We start from the raw sequence: 20,541 nt of genomic DNA, 5'->3' as shown, positions 1-20,541 counted from the left end.
GCGTTTGAACGTCAGGCGTCTCTGGACCCCAGCCTCCCGCTGGAAAGCGAGTTCAGGAGCCGGGTCTACACTACAGGGTGGCTCATGGTGGCTCTCTGGGGAGCCCCGCCTGGGGTTCTGGCCCCTGCAGGAGCACTGGGGCCCTTTGCTATCGCGCCGCGGGCTCCCTGGGTCTCAGGGAGGTTCCCGGAGGGAGAGTCTGGGCTGGTGAAGCAGGGCCAAGAGGAGCTGGGGGAAGGCCAGGCCTCCTGGAGGCTTTTCTCCGGCACTCCAGGCCACACATCTGTGTGTCCCTGTGTCCCTGTTAACACGAGGCCTGGGCTCACACCACAGCCCATCCTTTTACTGATTATGACTTGGATGCATCTCTGGTCCTCTCAGAGCTTCAGTCTCTTCCTTTGTGAAACCTGGATAAGGCCAGTGCCTACCGCATAGGAGACCCCAAGAAGGTAAAAGACAGGGGCCAACGAGATGCTTAGCCTGGCGCCTGGCTCAACAAACATCCCCCAGCTAGGCACCCTGGGACTCGGCGCCTCTGCCCCCACCTTTGAGACTTGCAAAGGGCATCATCTGAGCACCTACTGAGTTTGCAAGCCTGCGTTTATCACTTTCTGGATGTTATAAAACATCTGTGGGTAGCACATTCCTGACAGGGCCTGGCACAGAGGACCACAGACGCTGGCTGGACTTCTGGTCAGGTAATAAAACCCAACAATGCTATTTTATTTTATTTTTTTCTTGGTATTGGGGATTGAACCCAGGGGTGCTTAAACACTGAGCCACATCCCCAGCGCTTTTTACTTTTTAGCTTGAGACACAGTCTCACTGAATCGCTTAGGGCCTTGCTAAATTGCTGAGGCTGGCCTCGATCATTTGATCCTCCTGTCTCAGCCTCCTGAGCCACTGGAATTCCAACATTGGTTTGATTATATGGAATCAAGTAGTGCCGTGTAAGCTCTACCAGTTGCTGGCTGGGCTCGTAGGGCACAAGGAAGCCCCACAGCCCTGTAGGGAGGCCTGGGATGGGCCAGCCTCCAGCTGCTGGGCTCTGTGAAGGAGGCAGTTTTCTAATGAAGGCTGCAAGGTCTTGAGCCCTTCTGCAACAGGACACTGGGAAAGAAATAGTGGATAGATTCCCAGGGAGAGGGCACACAGGAAAACCTGCACCCCCAGACCCCAGACGGTTAGAAAACTAGTAGGCCCAACTCAGACAGCAAGAGGAGGGGGCGCAGGCAGGGGTCAGAGAGCCTGTGGGCAATGCTGGCCACCTTTTCCCAGATCGAGGACTCAGATTTATCCCCCTGTGTGCTCCAGGAACTCCAATCAAGTGGGAAGATGGACCCTATGTCAGCAATTCCCTGGGACCCCTAGAAAGACAAGGAGAAAGTCCCCATCCCTGTCCCCATTTGGGGACGGAGCTCACACCCCAAACACAGACACACAGAAACCCTAGGGGGGACATCAACATCAAGGTCAGACCCTCCAGGACCACACCATTAGAAAGGAACAATGGGAAAGGCACGAGGCAGGAGTCTCTGTTCCATGTCTGTCCAGCTGTGTGACCTCGGGTGGGTCACCTAACCTCTCTGTGCCCCCTTTCCTCCACTATCAAATGGGGTGATAACAGGACCCAGATTATTACAGTGGTTTCGAGGAGTAGAAAAAAAGCCAATGTCAAACACGGCTTGGCACAGGAAAGTGGCCTTGGGGTCAGTCATTACAGGGTTCACTGACCAGGGGGGAGTTGCTGTTCTCACAAGAGGGGTGCAAGTGAAGCATTGGGGGGGAGGTCGCCATTAATTTTCAGGAGAAAGGTTGGCTTGTGCAGGACACCCGGGTATGGGCAGCAAAGCAGAGAGGCCCAGACACCCCGCACGGACCTAGGACTGTCCCCCGTGATTAAGTAACTCCGAGGTGCAGCTTGCTGCTGCCACCAGCGGAAGGGAGACTGCGTCCCCTTTATCAGACCAAGAGTGGACCATGCCAACTGAAGAGGGCGGGGCCTGGCCTTGCCCCAGCTCCTTGCTGTTGTGCGCAGGCGCAGGGACAAGCTCCTCCCCTCTGCCCTCCAGCGGGTGGCCACGCCCAGTTTCTCTGAGTCCCTGAGTCCCGGGGAGCAGTGCATAATGGTGCAGGCATGAGGACAGGTGACCCAGCGAAGGAAACAGTAGTGACTGTGGCTTCCCCCTCACGCCCCTGGGTGAGGACAGGCACCCTGGTCACATTTGACGCCCCTGGGTTCCAGGTGGACCACCAGACCAGACCAGAGTCTCATCATGTGCAGAGGCCTCCCTGTCAAGCTGGGCCTCACCAGGACCAGGAAGCTATGAGGGACAGTCGTTCTTGGTGTCGGGGCTCCCAGGGACCCGGGAACGGGCCGGAGTCACTGTTGAACCTTGACGTTAGACTTGCCCACCAGCGTTAGCCTGGGCCTGAGGAGACTGCCCTGTGTCCGCTGGCTGTGGAAGGGACATCAGGCGTGGCACCCTTTGAGACCCTGTTGCTTTCTCTGGTGAAATGGGCACAGTGACGACTGAGCAGCGGGCCTGGCACGGAGGCATTATTCAGTAAATGTCAGCCACTGTCAGGGTGGTTGTTATTGTTATTATCCAGAAGTCCCATTTCTGCCTCACTAAATTCCATGATGTCCCAAAGAACAAGCCTACTGCCGGGCGCAGTGGCTCAGGCCTGTAATCCCAGTGGTCCTGGAGGCTGAGGCAGGAGGATCACAAGGTTGAGGCTGAGGCAGGAGGATGGCAAGTTGGAGGCCAGCCTCAGCCACTTAGGGAGACCCTAAGCAACTCACTGAGACCCTGTCTCTAAGTAAAATATAAAAAGGGCTGGGGATGTGGCTCCGTGGGGAAGCACCCCTGGGTTCAATCCCTGGGACCAAAAAAAAAAAAAAAAAAAAAACCAAACAAACCCAGAACAAGCCAGCCTCAGACAACTGCGTATCCAGTGTCCAGCAAGGACTGGCCCCCAAGTCAGCTGGGACTGTTTCGGTCCCTGCCTCCTGCATCACACGTGAGAGATGAATGAATGAGACAGACCTGAGTTCTCATTTCAATCCTGGTGGGTGCTGGGTGACCTTAGACAAATCACTCAACGTTGCTAAGCCTCCCTTTTCTCATCTGTGCACAGACCTGACCCCACAGGCAGAAGCAGACATCACCTGTGATTACATAAACAGGAAATCTTGGGAGACAGGGCAAAACGTCTGCTTCAGTTTTCTCTGAGGTCCTTATCAATGCCCGCCACTTTAGACTTATCAGTTTACCGTCACTTCCTGGTTACCTACCCCAGTGCCTGTCCAGAATTTCACTTCCTCGAAGGCAAGCACTTGGTCTTGATCCTTGCTAAATTCCCTGGCACATCATAAGTATTTAGTAAATGTTGACCTAGTCAGTAAATGAATGGCAGCAAGTCCCAAATAGTGACCAACAGCCAGTCTTCACCCAGTCAGTCTTATTTGCTCTTTGCTATAACAGCATCCCCATTTTGCAGATGAAGAAACTGAGGGTCAGAGAAGTTCTGACCAATATGGAGTCTGTGATGAACACCAGCCCCCATCAGCCCAGCTTCCCAGCCCATCCTGCAAAGAGTGACCCAGAAGCTTGGAGGGTTCGTGGGGAGAGGGAAGGGTGGGGTCGAGAGAGGAAGTCACATTTGTTGGGCAACCATTAGGCACCAGATGCATGCTTAGCTCTCCGCTGGATTCTGTGAATGGTAGATACCATTCTCCATGATTTTACGGTTTGACCCACTGGACAGAATTGGGATGCAAGTCCCAAGTTGGGCAGAGTCCTTCCCCAGGCCTCCCTCCAGTCCCTTCCGGGCCCCCCTCTCCCTCTCAAAGCCCTTGGTTAATGGGAGAGCCCCCTGGCTGAAGTCAGGGACTCTTGTCAAGAGATGGCATTGGCTTGTTATCAATTACCTTATCAATAAATGATTTATCAGGTCCATTTAAATTGGAAAGCGCGCTAGGCCCAGGACCGGCTGCGGCAGAGAGAAGAAAAGAGTCTTGGAATGTTGAAACTGCTCTCTCAGGCTCAGAAGCCATGTTCAAGTCCATCCACCAATGCCTCACGGACGCGGGATGGGGTGGGAAACTGAGGCTTGGAGACACGAGGGGACCCGGAGGTCACCTGCAGCCCCACCCACTCCAGAAGCCTCCCTGGAGCCCACTGAGTTCTCATTTCAATCCTGGTGGGTGCTGGGTGACCTTAGACAAATCACTCAACGTTGCTGAGCCTCTCTTTTCTCATCTGTGCACAGACCTGACTACATAAACAGGAAGTCTTGGGAGACAGGGCGAAACTTCTGCTTTAGTTGCCCATCTCCCTGGTCTCTTGTAAGATAGCGGCAAGAATCGTTCCAAGATGTCTTCTTTCATTGCTGCAGAAATGGAGCCGGCTGAGAGACCTGGTGGCAGGGAGACCGTGAAAAGCCAGCCAGGTCTTGTTTATTTATTTATTTTGGTCCCAGGGACTGAACCCAGGGGTGCTCAACCACTGAGCCCCATCCCCAGCCCTTTTTATATTTTATTGAGAGACAGGGTCTCACTGAGTTGCTTAATATCTTGCTAAGTGGTCGAGACTGGCCTCCAACTTGTGATCCTCCTGCCTCAGCCTCCCGAGCCACCGGGGATGACAAGCGTGTGCCACCTGCCCCCAGTCCCTCCCTAATTCTCAACCCACTCACATCACCAGGTAAAAGTTTCCATGTGGAAGCCCAGGGCGCTGCCCAGAGGGAAACCAGGGGGCGGGGGGACTTCAGCTCAGAACTAGGGTAAGATGGAGCTCTGCTGTCTACTTATTCAGCGGAGCAACCCTGAGCTAGGACTCTGCCTCCTGAGCCTCAGCTGTCCCATCTGTGCACGAGGACCCCCCCGCAGGTCACTGCCCAGTTATCCCAGCGATGAAAGGGAGGCTCCGCAGCGAGCGCCCCCACCAGGCGCTCCGTGGAGAAGGGTCAGCGTTATCACCCGGCTGACGCCCTCTCTGTTCCAGCTCCATCCTGAGCCCCGCGGGGACAGAGGAAATGAACTGATGTCCCAGCCTGCCCGAAAGATTCCACTCCACCGCCCTGCTCAGCCGTAAATGGTTTGCACCGGAATATTATCTGGGTGTATTTACGGTATCTTACTGGAAACCACAAAATGCATTGTTGGTTTTTTTAAATTTTTTTCTCTTCTGCTATTTAAAGGCAATGGGTCAGCGGGTGAGCAATCCGCAGTGACACGGCTGAAATAGATGATCATTTGGAACATAGACAGATGGAAAAAAGGTGGTTCTTGCCAGCCCCGTGGCCTGGCCGTTCAGAGCCCCTCTGAGCTCAGCGTGCTGCGTGCCGTTGTCCCGTCCAGAGGGATCAGGGAGTCTCCGGGTGCCCAGCCAGGAAGTTTGGGGGGTGCGGGGAGCATGTGTCCGGACCCAGCCTTGGAAGGAAACCGGGCTGCAGAAATGGAGGCTGGGGAGGCGCCTGTGCAGGTCCCCGGCCTCCTTTCTCCCCAGCTTCATCCCCTCCCTGGTCCTTTCCCTCTTCGGAGGACCAGAGTGCACCACCTGCCCCTCCCTGGTGGTCCCCCAACCTGTCCTGTTTGCCTGGGGGAGTAGATTTTGGAGGCGGATAAACCTGGGTTCACGTCCTGCCTCCCCTTCCCAGCGCGGTTGGACCTCGAACCCGGTCATCTCCCCTCCTGAGGCCTCAGTTTCCTCATCTGTAAAATGGGAATCGTCAGCCATCTGCCTGGTCCTCCACGCGCACGGCACTCTCCGTGTCCCCCCGGGTGGTAAGGGACCCATCCATAGTCTGTGGGATCACGCGCATTATCCATCATCAGCACATGCCTACAACGCGGCTGCTGTGCCCCCTCTTCTAAGCGGGGGTCTGGCTGACACCCCCCATCGGTGGCCCAGATCTTATCCATCCTCATTTTTGTGGCGGCTTTGATTATCATCCCCTCCCCTGCCCGCGCCCGCTGGGTTGTGGGGACCTGGATTATTTATCTGCCAGGTCTCACCAGCAGAAGGAATGGCTGACGGCGCGTGCGCCTGCGTGTGGGGCTGCTCCCCTCTGGAAAGAGAACCGGTCACAAAAGGCTCATCTCAAAGAACGGTGTCAGGAGAGCTCAAAGCCAGGATGAACTGAGGCTAGCAGGAAAGAAAAATGCAGACGAGACAAAAAGTCCTTTGTTCGCTGCCTTCTGAGCAAGAAGGGTGGCAAGAATAGGCCTCTGCCTGGGCAAGATGGCGTGTGGCTAAGAAATGTCCCCTCCCTGGAAAGGGCTTCCGATCCCTCCTTCCCGGCATCCATGGGCTCCCCAGACCCGGGCTCCACTCTCACGGCCTGGGACGGACACGAAGCTGGAACCTTGTGCTGCTGTGTGCAGGGACCCCAGGCCCAGCTGACCACGTCCAGGGCAGCAGGAAGCGCCCAGCACAGGTGGGCCACAGATTGGGTGGGAGGGCGAAGCTCAGAAATGCCTCGGAGTTTCCCCAGTGTGTCCAGAGAGGAGGGTGGACGCCCAGGGCTGAATCCTGGGTCATCGTGTCCATCCCTGGAAACATTCTGGCAGGAGGGGACCAGACAGGAGGCCAACCAGCCTGTGGAGAAGAAGGGGCAGGGTCCCCAGGAGCGCAGGGGCCCAGCCGGGGTTTCTTTGCGGGTGACAGCGCTGCAGACGCAGCACGTTCCAACGGGCGCACAGAATTGGATCATCTCCCCACATCCGGGCTCTCCCCTGATCCCAGCCCTTGGGCAACTCCCAACCCGGGAGCCAACCTCTGGATCTGGCATGGAGAGCCCTGTGCCAGGGCTGGGTCCCCACCTCTTTCCCTGGCTTCTTCCTGCCCTCCCTGCCCGGTGCCCTAGGGCCCACGTGACCCATTCTGGACGCTCCTCCTGGGTCATCACCACGCTGAGCCTTTCCCCTCTCCGACCTCCCCGCGGTGGGCACCGTGGGAACCAGGAATGGAAAGATGAAGAGAGCGAGTCAAGCTGGGAACAGCATGCAGGCAGAGAGAACAGCAAAGGCGAAGGTTCTGAGACAAGAGGACTTTGGCAGAGGTTGGTCAAGGAGCATGAGACAGGTTTGCAGCTTATTCTCAGAGCAACAGGAAACCCTGGTTGGGTCTTAACATGGTCTTAACCCCTGCTTCAGGTGACCCCTGCAGGGAACTCTGGGTCACAGTCCACCTAACTAACCATCCTCCCACATTTCAGCCCTGATTTATCTGTCTGTCCCCACCAGATGGCAAGTGTCCCCTGAGCAGAGCCTGCTGATGATTTGTGGGTAGCTGGTCAGCATGGACGGGGTGGAGATTCTAGAAAACACCTGTGGCCTGGGTAAGTGGCTGCGCGGGCAGATCTCCAGGTATGTGGCCGTCTCTCCTCCCATAAGCACGGATGTCACCGAAATGCACCCAGGAAAAAGAGACTGAAAGCGGGTAGGCTTGTCTCAGGGACGTTTTGTCCTAGACAGCGCTTAGTATAGGTGTAGTGGACATTTACGTAAATGTAGTGCACTTGGATAGGAAACCTGGGGTTCTGAACTTCAGGGAGCTATTTCATGGACACCGTCCCACAGGATAGATTTCACTCTTCACATCGACGTGAGAACCAAGGCGGAGGGTCTTTCTGCAAACTCGGGAAAGATGTTGGAGCCGGGGCCGGGTGGACGTACTTTGGGTGGTTCCGGATGGGTCCACAAACCCTACTCTGGGTCCAGACCATCTTTGAACCCTGCTCCCCTAAATCAAATCAGTCTTCAGGAAGACTTTGCCAAGTGGGGATGCCAGACTCAACTCGTCCCCGCTAAAGTGTGGAAATGAATAACGTTCAGTCTTGTACTTTGGGAGGGGTCGAAAGACACCCAGAGGAAACAGAGCACTTCCTAGTTTTGAGGTGCTCCCCAGATCTGGCGTTCGGAAGATGAACAAGACCAGGTTCCGTCTGCAAGGACTCAGAGCAACTGCGGACACACGGGGTGGACGGGAGCTGGCCTGCCCGGGTCATGCCCGTCTTTGTGTGTTTCATGAGCACCTACTATGTGCCAGGAAGAGATGATGTGTGACAGGTCTTGCCTCTGTGGTGGGGGAGAGGCCTCAAGTTGGACATGTGACAAAAGCAAGCAAGGTCCCTTGTGAAAGTGGTGTGTGCTGGAGAGAGAACAGCAGAGGGTGACCTGAGGGGCTCGTGGGGTGGGGGGCTGTCTCGGGAGGGATGGTCAAGGAAGCCATCCTGGAGGAGGCAGCCCTTGGGTAGAGATCTGCATGACATGGGTGAGGGCAGGAGACCCGCCACCACTCAGCTGCCTCTCCCAGGTACCCCCTGTCTCCACCCCTGCTCCGGAGAGGAACTGGGGCAGGGGTCTGCTTCAGCCACACAGGGTGTCCTGACATCCACGGAGCCCACTGTCCTCACTGTCCCCTCTGCGTGCCAGGCACTGTCAGAGGCTTCTGCTCCCTTGGGGAGCTTCCTTCTGGACAGAGTGATGGATAATACTTCCAACAACACAATCAAGAAACAGCACAGAGCTGGGCATGGTGGCGCACACTTGTAATTCCAGAGGCTTAGGAGGCTGAGGCAGGAGGATCGCAAGTTGGAGGCCAGCCTCCGCCACTTAGCCAGGCCCTGAGCAACTCAGCGAAATCCTATCTCTAAATAAAATATAAAAAGGGCTGGGGAGGTGGCTCAGGGGTGAAGCACCTCTGGGACCAAACAAACAAACAAACAAGAAAACACAGCACAGAGTTCTTCCTGTGTCCCAGGCACAGGTCAGAGTGCTTCACGTGGGATAAGTCATCACATTCTCCTGCCACCTATGAGACAGGCACTGTCATCGTTCCCAGTCCGTCAAGGTCTACAGCTGGGAAATGACTGAGCTGGTGACTTTAGGGCTCAACCATTACACAGTGCTCCGCAGATGACCAAATAATAGAGAATCTATCCTGGAGAAAAATACAATCAGGTGAGGGGAGGGACGCAAGGTCTGCACTCAAGACGGGCCCAGTAATGAGACTTCCCGATGGGAGCAGGGAATGGAAGGATCAAGAGAGCGAGTCAAGCTGGGAACAGCATGCAGGCAGAGGGAACAGCAAAGGCGAAGGTTCTGAGACAAGAGGACTTCGGCAGAGGTCGCTCAAGGAGCAGGGACAGTTTGCAACTTATTCTCAGAGCGACAGGAAAGCACGGTTGGGTCTTAACAGGGTGATGGGCGGGGCGGGTCATGTACAGAGCAACAGCAGGAAGGTGCTGTGCAGATGGCTGTGTGGATTTGGGGACCAAGACTGCGTGCCTTTGAAGGTTCCTGTAGTTGCTCCATCTCTGAAGACGGAGGTTTCAACCCGGGGATCGAGCGCGGTGGACAGGTTGGGAATACATTCCGCAGTCATTCACACGAGCTTAGCTTCCTGATCCAGCCACCAGCTTCTACTACGCCAAGAATAACATCTAGAGCACGCATCCCCGATTCACCAAGCTTGTGTCGCACAGGGAAGTGCGACGAGGACGCTCTCTGATGACCCAGCCCACCAGATGCCAGGGTCCCGTATCCGGTACCATACAATGCCGCTGCCAGGCAGAGAGGTGGGTGGTGCTGTACCCATTCTTCAGACGGGTAGACTGAGGGCAGGTACAGCAGCGGCTCACTCGCGATCGTCCCCACCGCCAGGCGGGGCGAGGATGGAAACTCAGCCGTGTGACTCTGATTCCAGAGCGTGCCTGGCTGCCCCGCAGCCCAACAAGGGGACCAGGGACTCCCCCAGTGCACGGCAGCCTGGAGAAACTCCAACATGGCAGACGCACAACATGGCAGGCCTCACTGCTGGTCTCAGACCTGCGGCAAGACCAGCTTCTGCCTGGCGCTGAGACTCTGAGGAAGATGGACGTCCCTCCCCTGGGGAGTGAGGAGGGCAACTTAAGGTGACACGGGAGGAGGGACTGTCTCCATTCCGGGGCCATCTTGATCCTCGGTGAAAGGACGGACGGCAGAAGGGCGTGGAGCCCCGGGTGACAGGAGGCCCTGCCTGGGACAGCCCTGCCTCCCCTGGACCCCAGTACAACCGCGCGGGCCAGACCTGATGACCGAACCCACAACTCGACAGAAAAATGGGCAGACAGCGCCAACAGGTCAACCCAGGAAGGACTGAGTATCGGGAGAGATTCCAACCTCATCCCTTCTCCGGAAAATTACAAATCAAGGTGACGGGAAATTAGCCTGTTCCGCCCACGCTAACAGGGAAGACTGTGGAGCTCTGACCACCCCCGGGGTGGGAGAGGCCGTGAGCAACACTGCTGGCAGGAGCCAGGGGGACTTGGCACAATCACAATGAAACACAACTGGAATGAAATCATGGCCAGGCGCGGTGGCGTGCGCCTGGCTTCCCGGAGGCTCTGGAGGCTGAGGCAGGAGGATTGCAAGGTGGAGGCCAGCCTCAGCAACTCGGCGAGGCCCTGTCTCTCAATAACATAAACAACTCAGTGGTTAAGCGCCCCTGAGTTCAATCCCCAGCACCAAAAAGAAAAAGAAAAGAAGAAATCATTTACATTTACATTGAGGGGCTTATCCATATGATAAATTAAATATAAACCAGCCAGGGAATGCAGACCCCAGATTCAGGGAAAGAGATTGCTTGGCTCAGGCGGGCGAGCGGGAGGCAGGAGGGAGGCTCTGAGCGTGGACGTCCAGGGTGCAGCCTTGTTTAGCTTGATGACGGACGTGAGCGGTGTCACTATATCCTTTACTTAAAGAAGCAGCCCAGAAGGAGGTGATGGCGTCCTTAGGGCCCCAGAGGGTCACGCTGGGCCTGGCATCAGTTGTTCAAACCCACGTGGGCGTCAAACACCACACTGAAAGAATCCCTGGCGCTGACATCCAGGACCCTGGGTAGCTGGCCTGCCCTGTCACCTCCTGTCGTGGCCACCTTTATCTCCCGAAGACCCCCCACACCATCTCTATGGCTCTCATGGGTCCATGCCTTTGTTCCGCTTGTCCCTCCGCCTGGGATCCCATTTATGGCTGGGACCCCGATGGGGGGCCCTCTCGACCCGTCTGACCATTCCCTCCATCTTCTCAGAGCCTCACCTCTGAGAAACCACAGGCCCCACAGGCTCTGAATAAAAGACTACATTTCCCAGCAGCCCTTGTAGCTAGGTGTGGCCATGTGACTACATTTTGGCCAATGAGATGTAAGCAGACAGTGCTGCTGTCTGGTCACTTGTCGCTGTGGACTGAGTTACATGACCCCCCCCCCCCCAAATTCACACGTTGAAGCCCGAACCCCCCAGGACCCCAGAACGTAACTGTCATTGGAGAGCAGATCTTTGAAGAGGTGGTTCAGTTAAAATGAGGCCACACTAGGTGGGACCCAATCCCGTAGGAGTGGTGTTCCTTTAACAAAGGAGGCAAGGCCACCAGAGAGGCCAGGGCACACACACTATGAAGGACCCCATGAGGACACGGTGGAAAAGCAGCCTTATGCAAGCCCAGGAGAAACCGGCCCTCCCCCCACCTTGACCTTGAACTTCCAGCCTCTGGAATAAAGAGGGATCAATGCCACTTGATGATGTCCCCAGCCCGAGGTACCTGGTGATGGCGGCCTGAGCAGACCAGCCCACCAGGCAGCAGTGCCTCTCCCGAGAGAAGGTCACAGTGGGGTTCCAGGCCCTTGGCCATGGCGGTCGATTTGGGATGGACGCACGGCCAGAGGTCAGGCCTTGCTAGCAATCAGAGTCAGCCTTGGGACTTTCGAGGGTGCTGCTGGAGGAAGACCAGGCTCCTTCCTGAGGGACTGGACACTGGAAGTGGCGGTACTGGACTGTGAAGGTCATCTGCTGTCCCCAGATGTGGCTCTGGGGATGCTGATGGTGCCCGGGGACCAGGCCCTTCTGAAAGTCAGCACCATGCCCTGGCTTTCTGATTCCTTAAGCCTGTGTAAAGTCCCCCCTTTGGCTGAGGTGGTCTGAATTGGGGTCTGGTCACTGGCATCCAAGGGGCCCTTGCCTGCTGTGTGCTCAGGGTCTTCTCAGATCCCCACAGGAAACCCAGAAGTCTCAGAAAGGAGCCAAGAGGCACAGACAGAGCTGAGGGCCAGGTGGAGGGCTGGTCCCAGCACCTGTCAGGGGTCCATTCCCCTACTTCCTCCTCGTTCTGAGATCTAAGCACCTCTCCCAGTGGCTCTGAATAAAAGACTACATCTCCCAGCAGCCCTTGTAGCTAGGTGTGCCCATGTGACTAGATTTTGGCCAATGAGATGTAAGCAGATAATAAGGGGTGGAGCTTCTGGGAAGCTCCTTCAAAGATGAGCCTTATAGCCTGTGTGTGGTTCAGAGAGGGCCAAGGCTCCAGAAGTCCCAACTGCCAACCCCCTTGGTCCTCGCCAGCAGAAAGCGGCCCTGGTTAGATGTGTATTCCCAAGGGGCAGCCCGGTGACCTCAAGAGCATCCCTGAAGCAAGCTTCCTGGTGGCCTGCAGTGGGACGGTTGTTTAATTACGAGGAACCTGAAGCTCAGAGGGAAGTGACCGCTCAGACTTACCTGGGAGTCTTTGCTTATCTACAATGTCACTGTTAACACCTTAGAAGCCCCAGACCGAGGTATCCCCTTCCTAGCTGACTGGGAGGACCAACCAGAGGCCTTCCCTGACCACACCAGCTGACCTCATGCTTTTCCTGTTGGCACACCCTTCTCGAGATCTTGTGGCCTGCATGGTGGTCACTCAATAGATAGTTGGTAAATACGGGCATGTGTGAATGAATGGATTTGGTACCAACGATTCCATGAACCTTCCAGACCGAATCCTACGAAGTTGCCGTTTTAATAACCCGATTATCACTGAAGAGCGGCGATTTCATACGGTTCAATCCAAACTTTGGCAGCTCCCGCCATCTTGACATTCAGACTCCTTAGACTGACCCCCAGCGTGCTTCCTGACTCCAGCTCCACTCCCTTCCAGGTTGCTGGAGCCCCGCTCTCTCACGGGTTTCCTGGGGCTCTTCTTGTGCTCACTTTCGCCTACCCTCGCCTGATAGAGTGACGGGGTGCTGCTGGACAGCTAGGGTTCCTCCACCCTGGTCTGGGCCCTTCCCTGCCCTGTAGCCCCCCTGCTGTGTCCCAGCAGACCTATGAACCACATGGTCGATGGACTGGCTGGTCCTATTCTGATGGTGCTGGAATGAACCGGTCCTGGGAACCTTGCCACTCCCTTTGGCTGACTTTGGGCGAGTCTCTTCTGAGCCTCGGTTTACTCATCGGTAACATCTCATGTGTCAGCAAAGCCAATAAGTTTCAACTCATCACTAGAGTCCCAGTCTGGGTCCCAGAAGGGGGGTTAACAGGTGGGAGGTTGGTGCAGGAAGCAGACCAGAGAGGCTCCTGAGGAGACTCTCAGTGGAGAGTCAAATCTGAGTGAAATCTCAGAGGAGATTTCAGGGACCTCAGCTGGAGTCTCAGTTTTGACAGCACCTCTCTGCCTGAGCTGCGCTAGCCCCATCCTCTCCTTGGGCTCCGGTTTTCCACCTGAAGAGGCGAGTCCTCAGGTTGGGAGGGGGGAGAAGGGCAGGTGAGGCGGAGCTAAATTCTAGACAAGCCAGATCTCAGAAAGGGTGTTCTGCAGGCGCCAATGAGGCCACCATGCTCCCTGCCCTGTCCCCCTGACCCAGGGTCCTGTTCTGCCTCAGGTAGGCACCCACAGAATCAGATGCCAAACTAGACCAAAGGCGGAAGAAAGGATTCTGTGGGGACACCAGCGGAGCCCCTGAACTCCCGGAGCTGATGTATCCAACAGGAAGAGCTCAGTGCTCGGTGGACGGAGGGAGCATCCAACGAGAAGGGACGTTCAGGGCGGTTCTAAGAGACTCGGATGCACCCAAAAGACCAGAGCGAGGGGTACGGGCCTGCAGAAGGGATCCAAAGCCCCCCAGCTGAACTGAGTGGTGGGTTTGGGAAAGAGGATGGGGCAGGGGGATCATGGGAGCAGATGGGGGCAGGAGTCAGCCGCGGCCAGCTGAGCAGCTGGGACTGTATTCTGATTGGAGGACGCCGCCACAGGATTTTCACCCAGGGTAATGACATGATCTGATTTCCATTTAAAAAGGGTGATCCTGCCTACCAGGGGCAGAAGGATCTTCAGAAAGGCTGGAAGAGCGTGGAGGAGATGGCGCGGGGGCCATCTGGGAGCCCAGATGTGACTGAGGATGGAGGAAGCCGCTGGATTTGGGGAGGGTCTTTGCAAGACTAGATTGGGGCAGACATTGGGAGGAAGAGGGCCCAGGGTGCTCTTGGAGCTGGGACTTTGGAAAGGTGAACCCCCCAAGTCCCTAAAAGACCCCAGGGAGGTTCACAGTGCAGAAATTAGTTTATTATTCTCCAGGTCCCCACGTCCACAGAGGTGGAAAGAGGCTCTGCATGACCTTTCCCCACTGGCCAGGCGCTCCTGGAGACTGACATTGTTCTCCACCCCCTTCCTACTAGAATTTTCTCAGGATTGCCTCAGAAGTTAAATGTGTGACTCAGCACTCTGGGTCTGCATCTGCCCGCATGCGTGTGTGCACGTGAGTACCTGTCAACGCCCACACCCCGCCCAAAAAACAGGGGTTGCAAAGTCAAAAGCCTAAGAGTCCTGACGGATCCTGTGATAGGTACAGTAGGGAGTGGTGGGGACTGCGGCAGCAAATGGGCTGCCTCACTCCATCTACAGGAAGCCCGGGTCTCAGCTCCAGGTCATTACAACCATGGTGGAGAGGGGCACAGACATAAGCTATCTGCAGATGCACTGATTTTTCAAAGAAGCAGGATCCATATTTTTAGGTGGAATAGCTCGTTTCAAAATTGGTTTAAAACAACACCAACACTTTTACCAGCCAGTGGGCATCGACACCAACTGATTGCCGGTTTGCAACTGAGTCTGTGAACAGTTGTTGGGAATTCAAGTGATGTCCCTCTATTGAGGGACCTTCTCGCGCGGTGTTCCAGAAGTCTCTCAAGGTCATGCCGGTCTCCCCAGAGCCAGAGGACCCTGCTCCGGGGGTGTTAGTGTTAGGGTGAGTACCTACCCACTTTGAGCTCCTTCCCAAAGACGGTGCGCTCCCCCAGGGCTGAGCAGTTCCACCGGCCATTACGGAACTGAAACTGACACTCGTCCAGGCCCATTTGGGAGCCTTCTCCTATGACGATGATGGCGTCGGGCCGGCTCTGGCAGATCGCCCGCTGTCTGGGAGCCAGGCCTGGAATCTTGTTACAGATGATGCTCGCGCCCAGAGCTACCACTGAGGAGAAGCCCCTGCAGGGTGGGGACACAGAGAGACACAGGTTGAGACCTGGAGGAAGGCCGGCAGGCCTGGTGGCGCACACCTGTCATTCCTAGAGGCACGGGAGGCTGAGGAAGGAGGATTGCAAGGTGGAGGCCAGCCTCAGCCACTTAGTGAGTCTATAAGCAACTCAGTGAGACCCTGTCTCTAAATAAAATACAAAATAAGGCTGGGGAGGTGGCTCAGTGGTGGAGTGCCCCTGGGTTCCATCCCTGGTACCCCTCCCCCACCAAGAAAAAAAAAAAAAAAAACTTCAGAGGAACCAGAGTTCCTTCACTTTCTGTGTGACTTTGGGCAAGTTACACACCCTCTCTGTACTTCACTTTTTCCATCCCTAAAATAAGGGTGTTGGCAACCAGTCCTCATCTCACAGGGCTGCTGTCAAAATCAAATGTGCTAAAACGGAAAGGGCTTAGAAGGTGCCAGGTGCGAAGTGAGTAATCACTAAGTGTGGTGTTGTGTTTATTATTTTGGGATATGATGGTTGTTACCAAAGGCTGGCGCTGGCATCTCTTGAACTATCCACATAAAAGAATCCCACAGATGCGCCAATATCAACTGGAAGAGGATAGAAACCCCCTTCCTGGGGGGGACTGGACGACATCTCAAGAATGTTGGGACTTTCCCCCTCATGTCCGTTTTACAGATGGAAAACCTGAGGCCCAGTGAGCAGCATGGCCCGGCCCAAAGTCACCCTGCCACTGCCACCTCTTAACCTGGACCTCTCGCGCGCTGCAGAGGGCAGCCTCGGGGCGGAAGGCCGGCGCCCTGCCTGGCTCCCTCCCTAAGTCCCTCCAGGGCGGCTGAGTCCCCGCGGGGCCAATGAGGCCGCGGCGCCAGGGGTGGGGGGTGTCCGCCCGGGCGGGGCTGTTTTCCCTTTCTCTGTCCCCTCCCGGGTGTCTCCGCCCCGTTTCGAATTAAAAAGGAGATAATGTCGCACGCGGCCAGGGCCGATCGGCCTGCCCGGCTTCCTGGATGCTGGATGAGCGCGGGGCTGCGGGTCGCCGGCCAAGATGAAGATTAAAGGGGAAAAAAAAAGAAAGCCACCCAGACGCGGGCGAATCAATACCACTTAAAACACCCCGGCAGGCGGGCAGCGCGCTCCGCGGCCGCCTCTCCGCCCGCGGTTGCCCCTCCGCCTGCGGTCGGGGCTGGTGGCCGCCTGGTCCACACTGCGCGCACCTGCTGGCCGCCGCGACTCGTCAACTTGCCAAATCCTCACTCCGGAGTCGCGGGGGAGGGGGAGGTGGCTGCACCCGGAGTGTCAAAACACAAAGGACCTGCTCACACCCCCCTGGCCGGGCCCCAGCCGCCCGGCCCTGCCCAGGAGGCCAAGGGAGTCCAGGGACAGAGGGGCAGGTGGTCGAGGTCTGCCCGGTGGCCCTTTAGCGCAGCACTTACAGCCTTCGCTGCCCACCCCCTCGGTGCCTCCCATGCATCATCTCCCCAGCACAAAGGGCCCTGCAGATGCCGCTCAAGGCGCGACCCCGCCACCCCTCCTGTCTTCCACCCAGAGTGCCGCCCCGCGCCCCACTTCAGGCGCACATTGGGGTGAAGCCCCAGGGCTGCTCCGGGCCGCCTGGGCGGCGGGTGCAGCGCAGTCCGGGGGCGGGGTGTCCCGCCTCTCCTCGGCGCTGGCGCTGCTGGCTGGCCTCTCCCACCTTTGTGTATGCTTGCTGGGGGGTGGGAGGCGCTGTCCCCTAGACTTGGGGAGCAACTCTGAGAACCTAAGGGTCCCTAGCAATTGGGTGGCGCCAGGGCTCCGAGCGTCGGTTTGTGTTTTGGCCAGCGAACGTCCCTCCTTCCCTCTGGGTACCTGTTCCCTGTTTGCAAGGACGGGTCCCGCTGCCACCTGGGGGCTGTCCTGTGCTGGGAGCGGCCGTGCCCCCGCCTCCTTTTGCTGAGTTCCTCCTCGGCTCTGGGGGCTCCGGCTCAGCGTTCCTGGCTGGACCTGCTGTCCCTGTGGCCTGAAGGGTCCCCGGCAGGAGCTGACCCTCTGCGCCAGCTAGCCCTCTCCCGAGACCCCTTAGGCTAGGAGCCCCTGCTGGTTCTCTCTGCTTCTGGGGGCTTCCTCAGGACGCCCTCAGGACGGCCAGTCCCCTTGCCTGTGGTGCGGAGCGACGTGCGCCCCTGGGGCGTCCGCCTGCGGGGGCCTTTGTGCGCGCGCGGCTCCCGCACCGCGCCCACCGGGTCCCCCGCAGAGGGCCGAAGAAGTTGGTGGTCCGCGGCCAGCGCACCTTCCTCCCCGCGCGGAGCCAACTTTGCCGAGACACGCGCGGAGGGGACGCGAGCGGCCCTTACCCGATCCGGAGGTAGACCATGCCCAGGCTGAGAAAGAGGTGGCCCAGGCAGCGCCGCGCTTTCCGGTTCATAGTCCCCGCTGGTCGCCGGGGCCGCGGGCCGGGCTGTGCTGATCCCGCGGGCCGGCCCCGGCGGGGCAATCAACATAGCCCGCCCAGGAGGCGCGGGCCGAGGCGTCCCGGGGCCGCCTGTCTGTGCGCCGCTCCGCGCGCGCGGTGCCGGAGACTCGCCGGGAGCGCGGGAGCCACGGAGCGGGAGGAGGGAGGGAGGAGCGAGCACCGCGCGGGGCTACGCCGGGCTGCGCGCGAGCGATCGGTGCAAGTGTTGGAGGCGCGGGGGGTGCGGGGGCGCTGCTGTCGCCCGCCCCTGGCCCTCCCTCTTCCCCCGTCCCTCCCGGCCCCTCCCCCGCCCGCCTCCCGGAGCGCCTGCCTCGCGTCTGAGCGCCCGAGGGACAGCGCCACCTGCCCCAGGCGCGCTCCCTCTCTGCTCCGGGGCGCGGGTGGGCAGCGGGGGTGCGGAGCGACGTTGGGCGGGCAGAGGAACCCCGCTCGCCCCCCACCTGTCGCCGAATCGCAGGTTGCGGGGTGAGCGGGTGCCCCCGGGTGGAGAGGATCAGGACCCGGCCGAGAACTCTGGAGCCTCCTCCAGCAGCCCTGTCGCCCCGGAGCCGGAGATGTTAGGGCACACCTCGGTTTTCCCCGCCCCAGGATTTAGGAGCCCAGCTTCAAGGGAGTGCACCCCGTTCTGCCGAGCTACTGGTAGAGAGGGCCCGGGAGAGGGGCGGCAGGTGGGTGCCAGGATGGGGCAGCCTCCTCCGGGATCCCGCTACCAGCGGCTAGTCGGAATGGGGCTGCAGCCTGGTGGCAGCGCACGGGACCGAGTTATGGGGCGCGGGAGCTGCCCGGGGACTGGGGCGCCGCTGGCTGCTCAGCGCGCTCTCGCGGCGACACCTGGCGGGTGCAGCGGGTGGTGCAGCCCGACCTCGTTCACCCCGACAGGACGAGAGGTGCTGACCCCTTCCTCCCCTTCCTTTGATATGCACCGCGATCCAGGGAGCTAGGGGATATTGGACCCAACTTCCGCTTAAGAAGCAGGCTCCTGGAGGTGAAGGTGTATTGCCAAAGGCACCAGCCAGCGTGTGGCAGGGCCAGTTTGGAAATGAGGTGTCTCCAACTCTAGTAAACCCCTCTTTCCCCCCATCCTATCGCATTCCAGTCCTGCCCAGCTGTTGGTTCTGTCTTTATAAACCCCCCTCCCCCCACACAGCCAATCACGCTCACATCCCTTCTTTCCCGAAAGCCACTGTTCACATTGCACAAGCGCCCTCTGCCCTGCACCAGGCTGGGCACCGTGGACACAAGGCACCAGAAAGCAAGCGTCCTTTCCTCTTGGAGCGAGTGAGGGAGGCCCAGCATCAGTGAGCAAATCCACTATTCGGACAGTGCGGATTCCAGTGAAGACAAGACCAGATGGTGGAAAGAGAAGCTGGGCACTAGAGGGTCATTTCAGATTCGGAGGGATGGCATTGGAGCGGAGCCCGCAGGACACAGGATCTGGGTGGGGCTGGTGTTCAGGGAAGGGGACCAGCGGTGTAAAACCTCAGGGGTGGACCTGAGCCCCGGGGAAGGGATGCTGGGGTCGTGCTGGAGCGAAAGACTTCTGGTGGGACCCGAGGAGGCGGGGCTGGGCAGATCTCAGAAAGCTGTGTGGGCATGTCAGGGGCTTGGGGTTCAGTGGGCAGACATGGAGGGATGAAGAAGAGGTGACTCATTGGGTTTGTGGTTCCAAGTCTCCCTTTGCTGTTCTACAAGAGTATCCTGGGGGGTGGGGAGAGTCGGGACAGTGGAACCAGGCAGGCCAGAGAGACTCCAGCGTGGGTCCAGGTAGCAGGCACTGCTGCTTTGGGTTAGGGTGTGGTTCTCTGGGGCACAGCCACAAAATTAGTTGACACCTTTCCTTTGTGAGGGAGTTCTCTGGACCCTTCCTTCTTGGATCTTGGCAGGCCCGTGAGGGCTTCCACCAATGAGGTGACTGAAGAAATACTTCAAAATCTAGGCACTGGGCATGGTGGCCCATGCCTGTCATCCCAGGGGCTCAGAGGCTGAGGCAGGAGGATTGCAAGTTGGAGGCCAGCCTCAGCAATGTTGCAAGGCCCTAAACAACTCAGCGAGATGCTGTCTCTAAATTATAAAAAGGGCTGGGGATGTGGCTCAGGGGTGAAGTGTCCCTGGTTTCAATCTCTGGTACCAAAAAATAAATAGATAAAAATAAAATAAAATTAAAAAAAATATTCAAGTCTAGGTAAAGGAAGATAGTGCTGCTTGTTTGGTTGAAACCAGGAGGCTGCTGAGGGAGCCAGGGACACGTAGGGCCACTCCGGTTCAGAGTCTCAGTTGATTTTGCGACTGGAGTTACCCAGCCCAGTCACCAGACAGTGGGTGAAGGTCTCCAGATGATTCCACCCCCAGCCATTAAGGTATCCTGAACGTCACGTCTGTCCAGCTGAGGCATTGTGAACCACAGTCCCTGTATCATCCCGAATGTCCCCTGTCCAGATTCCTGTATTCCTGGGTCCCCCCTCCCCCTCTTATCCACAGATACAGTCAACACCAAGCCCTGATCCGTCTGCTTCCAAACCACCTCTCAAGTGCATTGTTTCCAATATGCATCCGTATTATCATAGAGTCACTCACGTTACAGGTTAAGGGATACTCGTGACCTGGACATTGGGACAGATATTACAGAGAGAGACCAGTGGATCCATGCAGATTGTGGAGGGCGACTGCAGGTGAGAGAGGAATGTAGGGTTGAAGAACATGTCAGGACGGGCAAGTTGATCAATGAATCCAATTTTGCTGTCCTGGAACAACTAGTCTAAGGAGTGATTTAAATATCAAACACAGAGATAGCACTGCTGTGTGCCAGGTAGCGT

At 57.5% G+C, this 20,541-nt stretch overlaps 1 protein-coding gene across 1 annotated transcript in view; it reads right to left on the bottom strand.

Moving 5' to 3' along the window:
* The window catches only part of WNT7A (Wnt family member 7A), a 51,701-nt gene extending 33,767 nt beyond the window's left edge, over window positions 1-17,934 (bottom strand). Inside the window, exons 1-2 of the mRNA XM_079122271.1 lie at window positions 17,610-17,934; window positions 15,054-15,280 (exon numbers count right to left, since the gene is read on the bottom strand). Coding sequence (XP_078978397.1) covers window positions 15,054-15,280; window positions 17,610-17,680 — 298 coding nt within the window. The 5' untranslated portion in view covers window positions 17,681-17,934. The remainder of the gene's footprint in view (window positions 1-15,053; window positions 15,281-17,609) is intronic.
* Window positions 17,935-20,541: the final 2,607 nt, after the last annotated feature.

This window comes from Sciurus vulgaris (assembly GCF_902686455.1).
Source record: "Sciurus vulgaris genome assembly, chromosome: 19".
NCBI lineage: Eukaryota > Metazoa > Chordata > Mammalia > Rodentia > Sciuridae > Sciurus > Sciurus vulgaris.
This window is presented reverse-complemented; position numbering and strand designations above follow the sequence as displayed.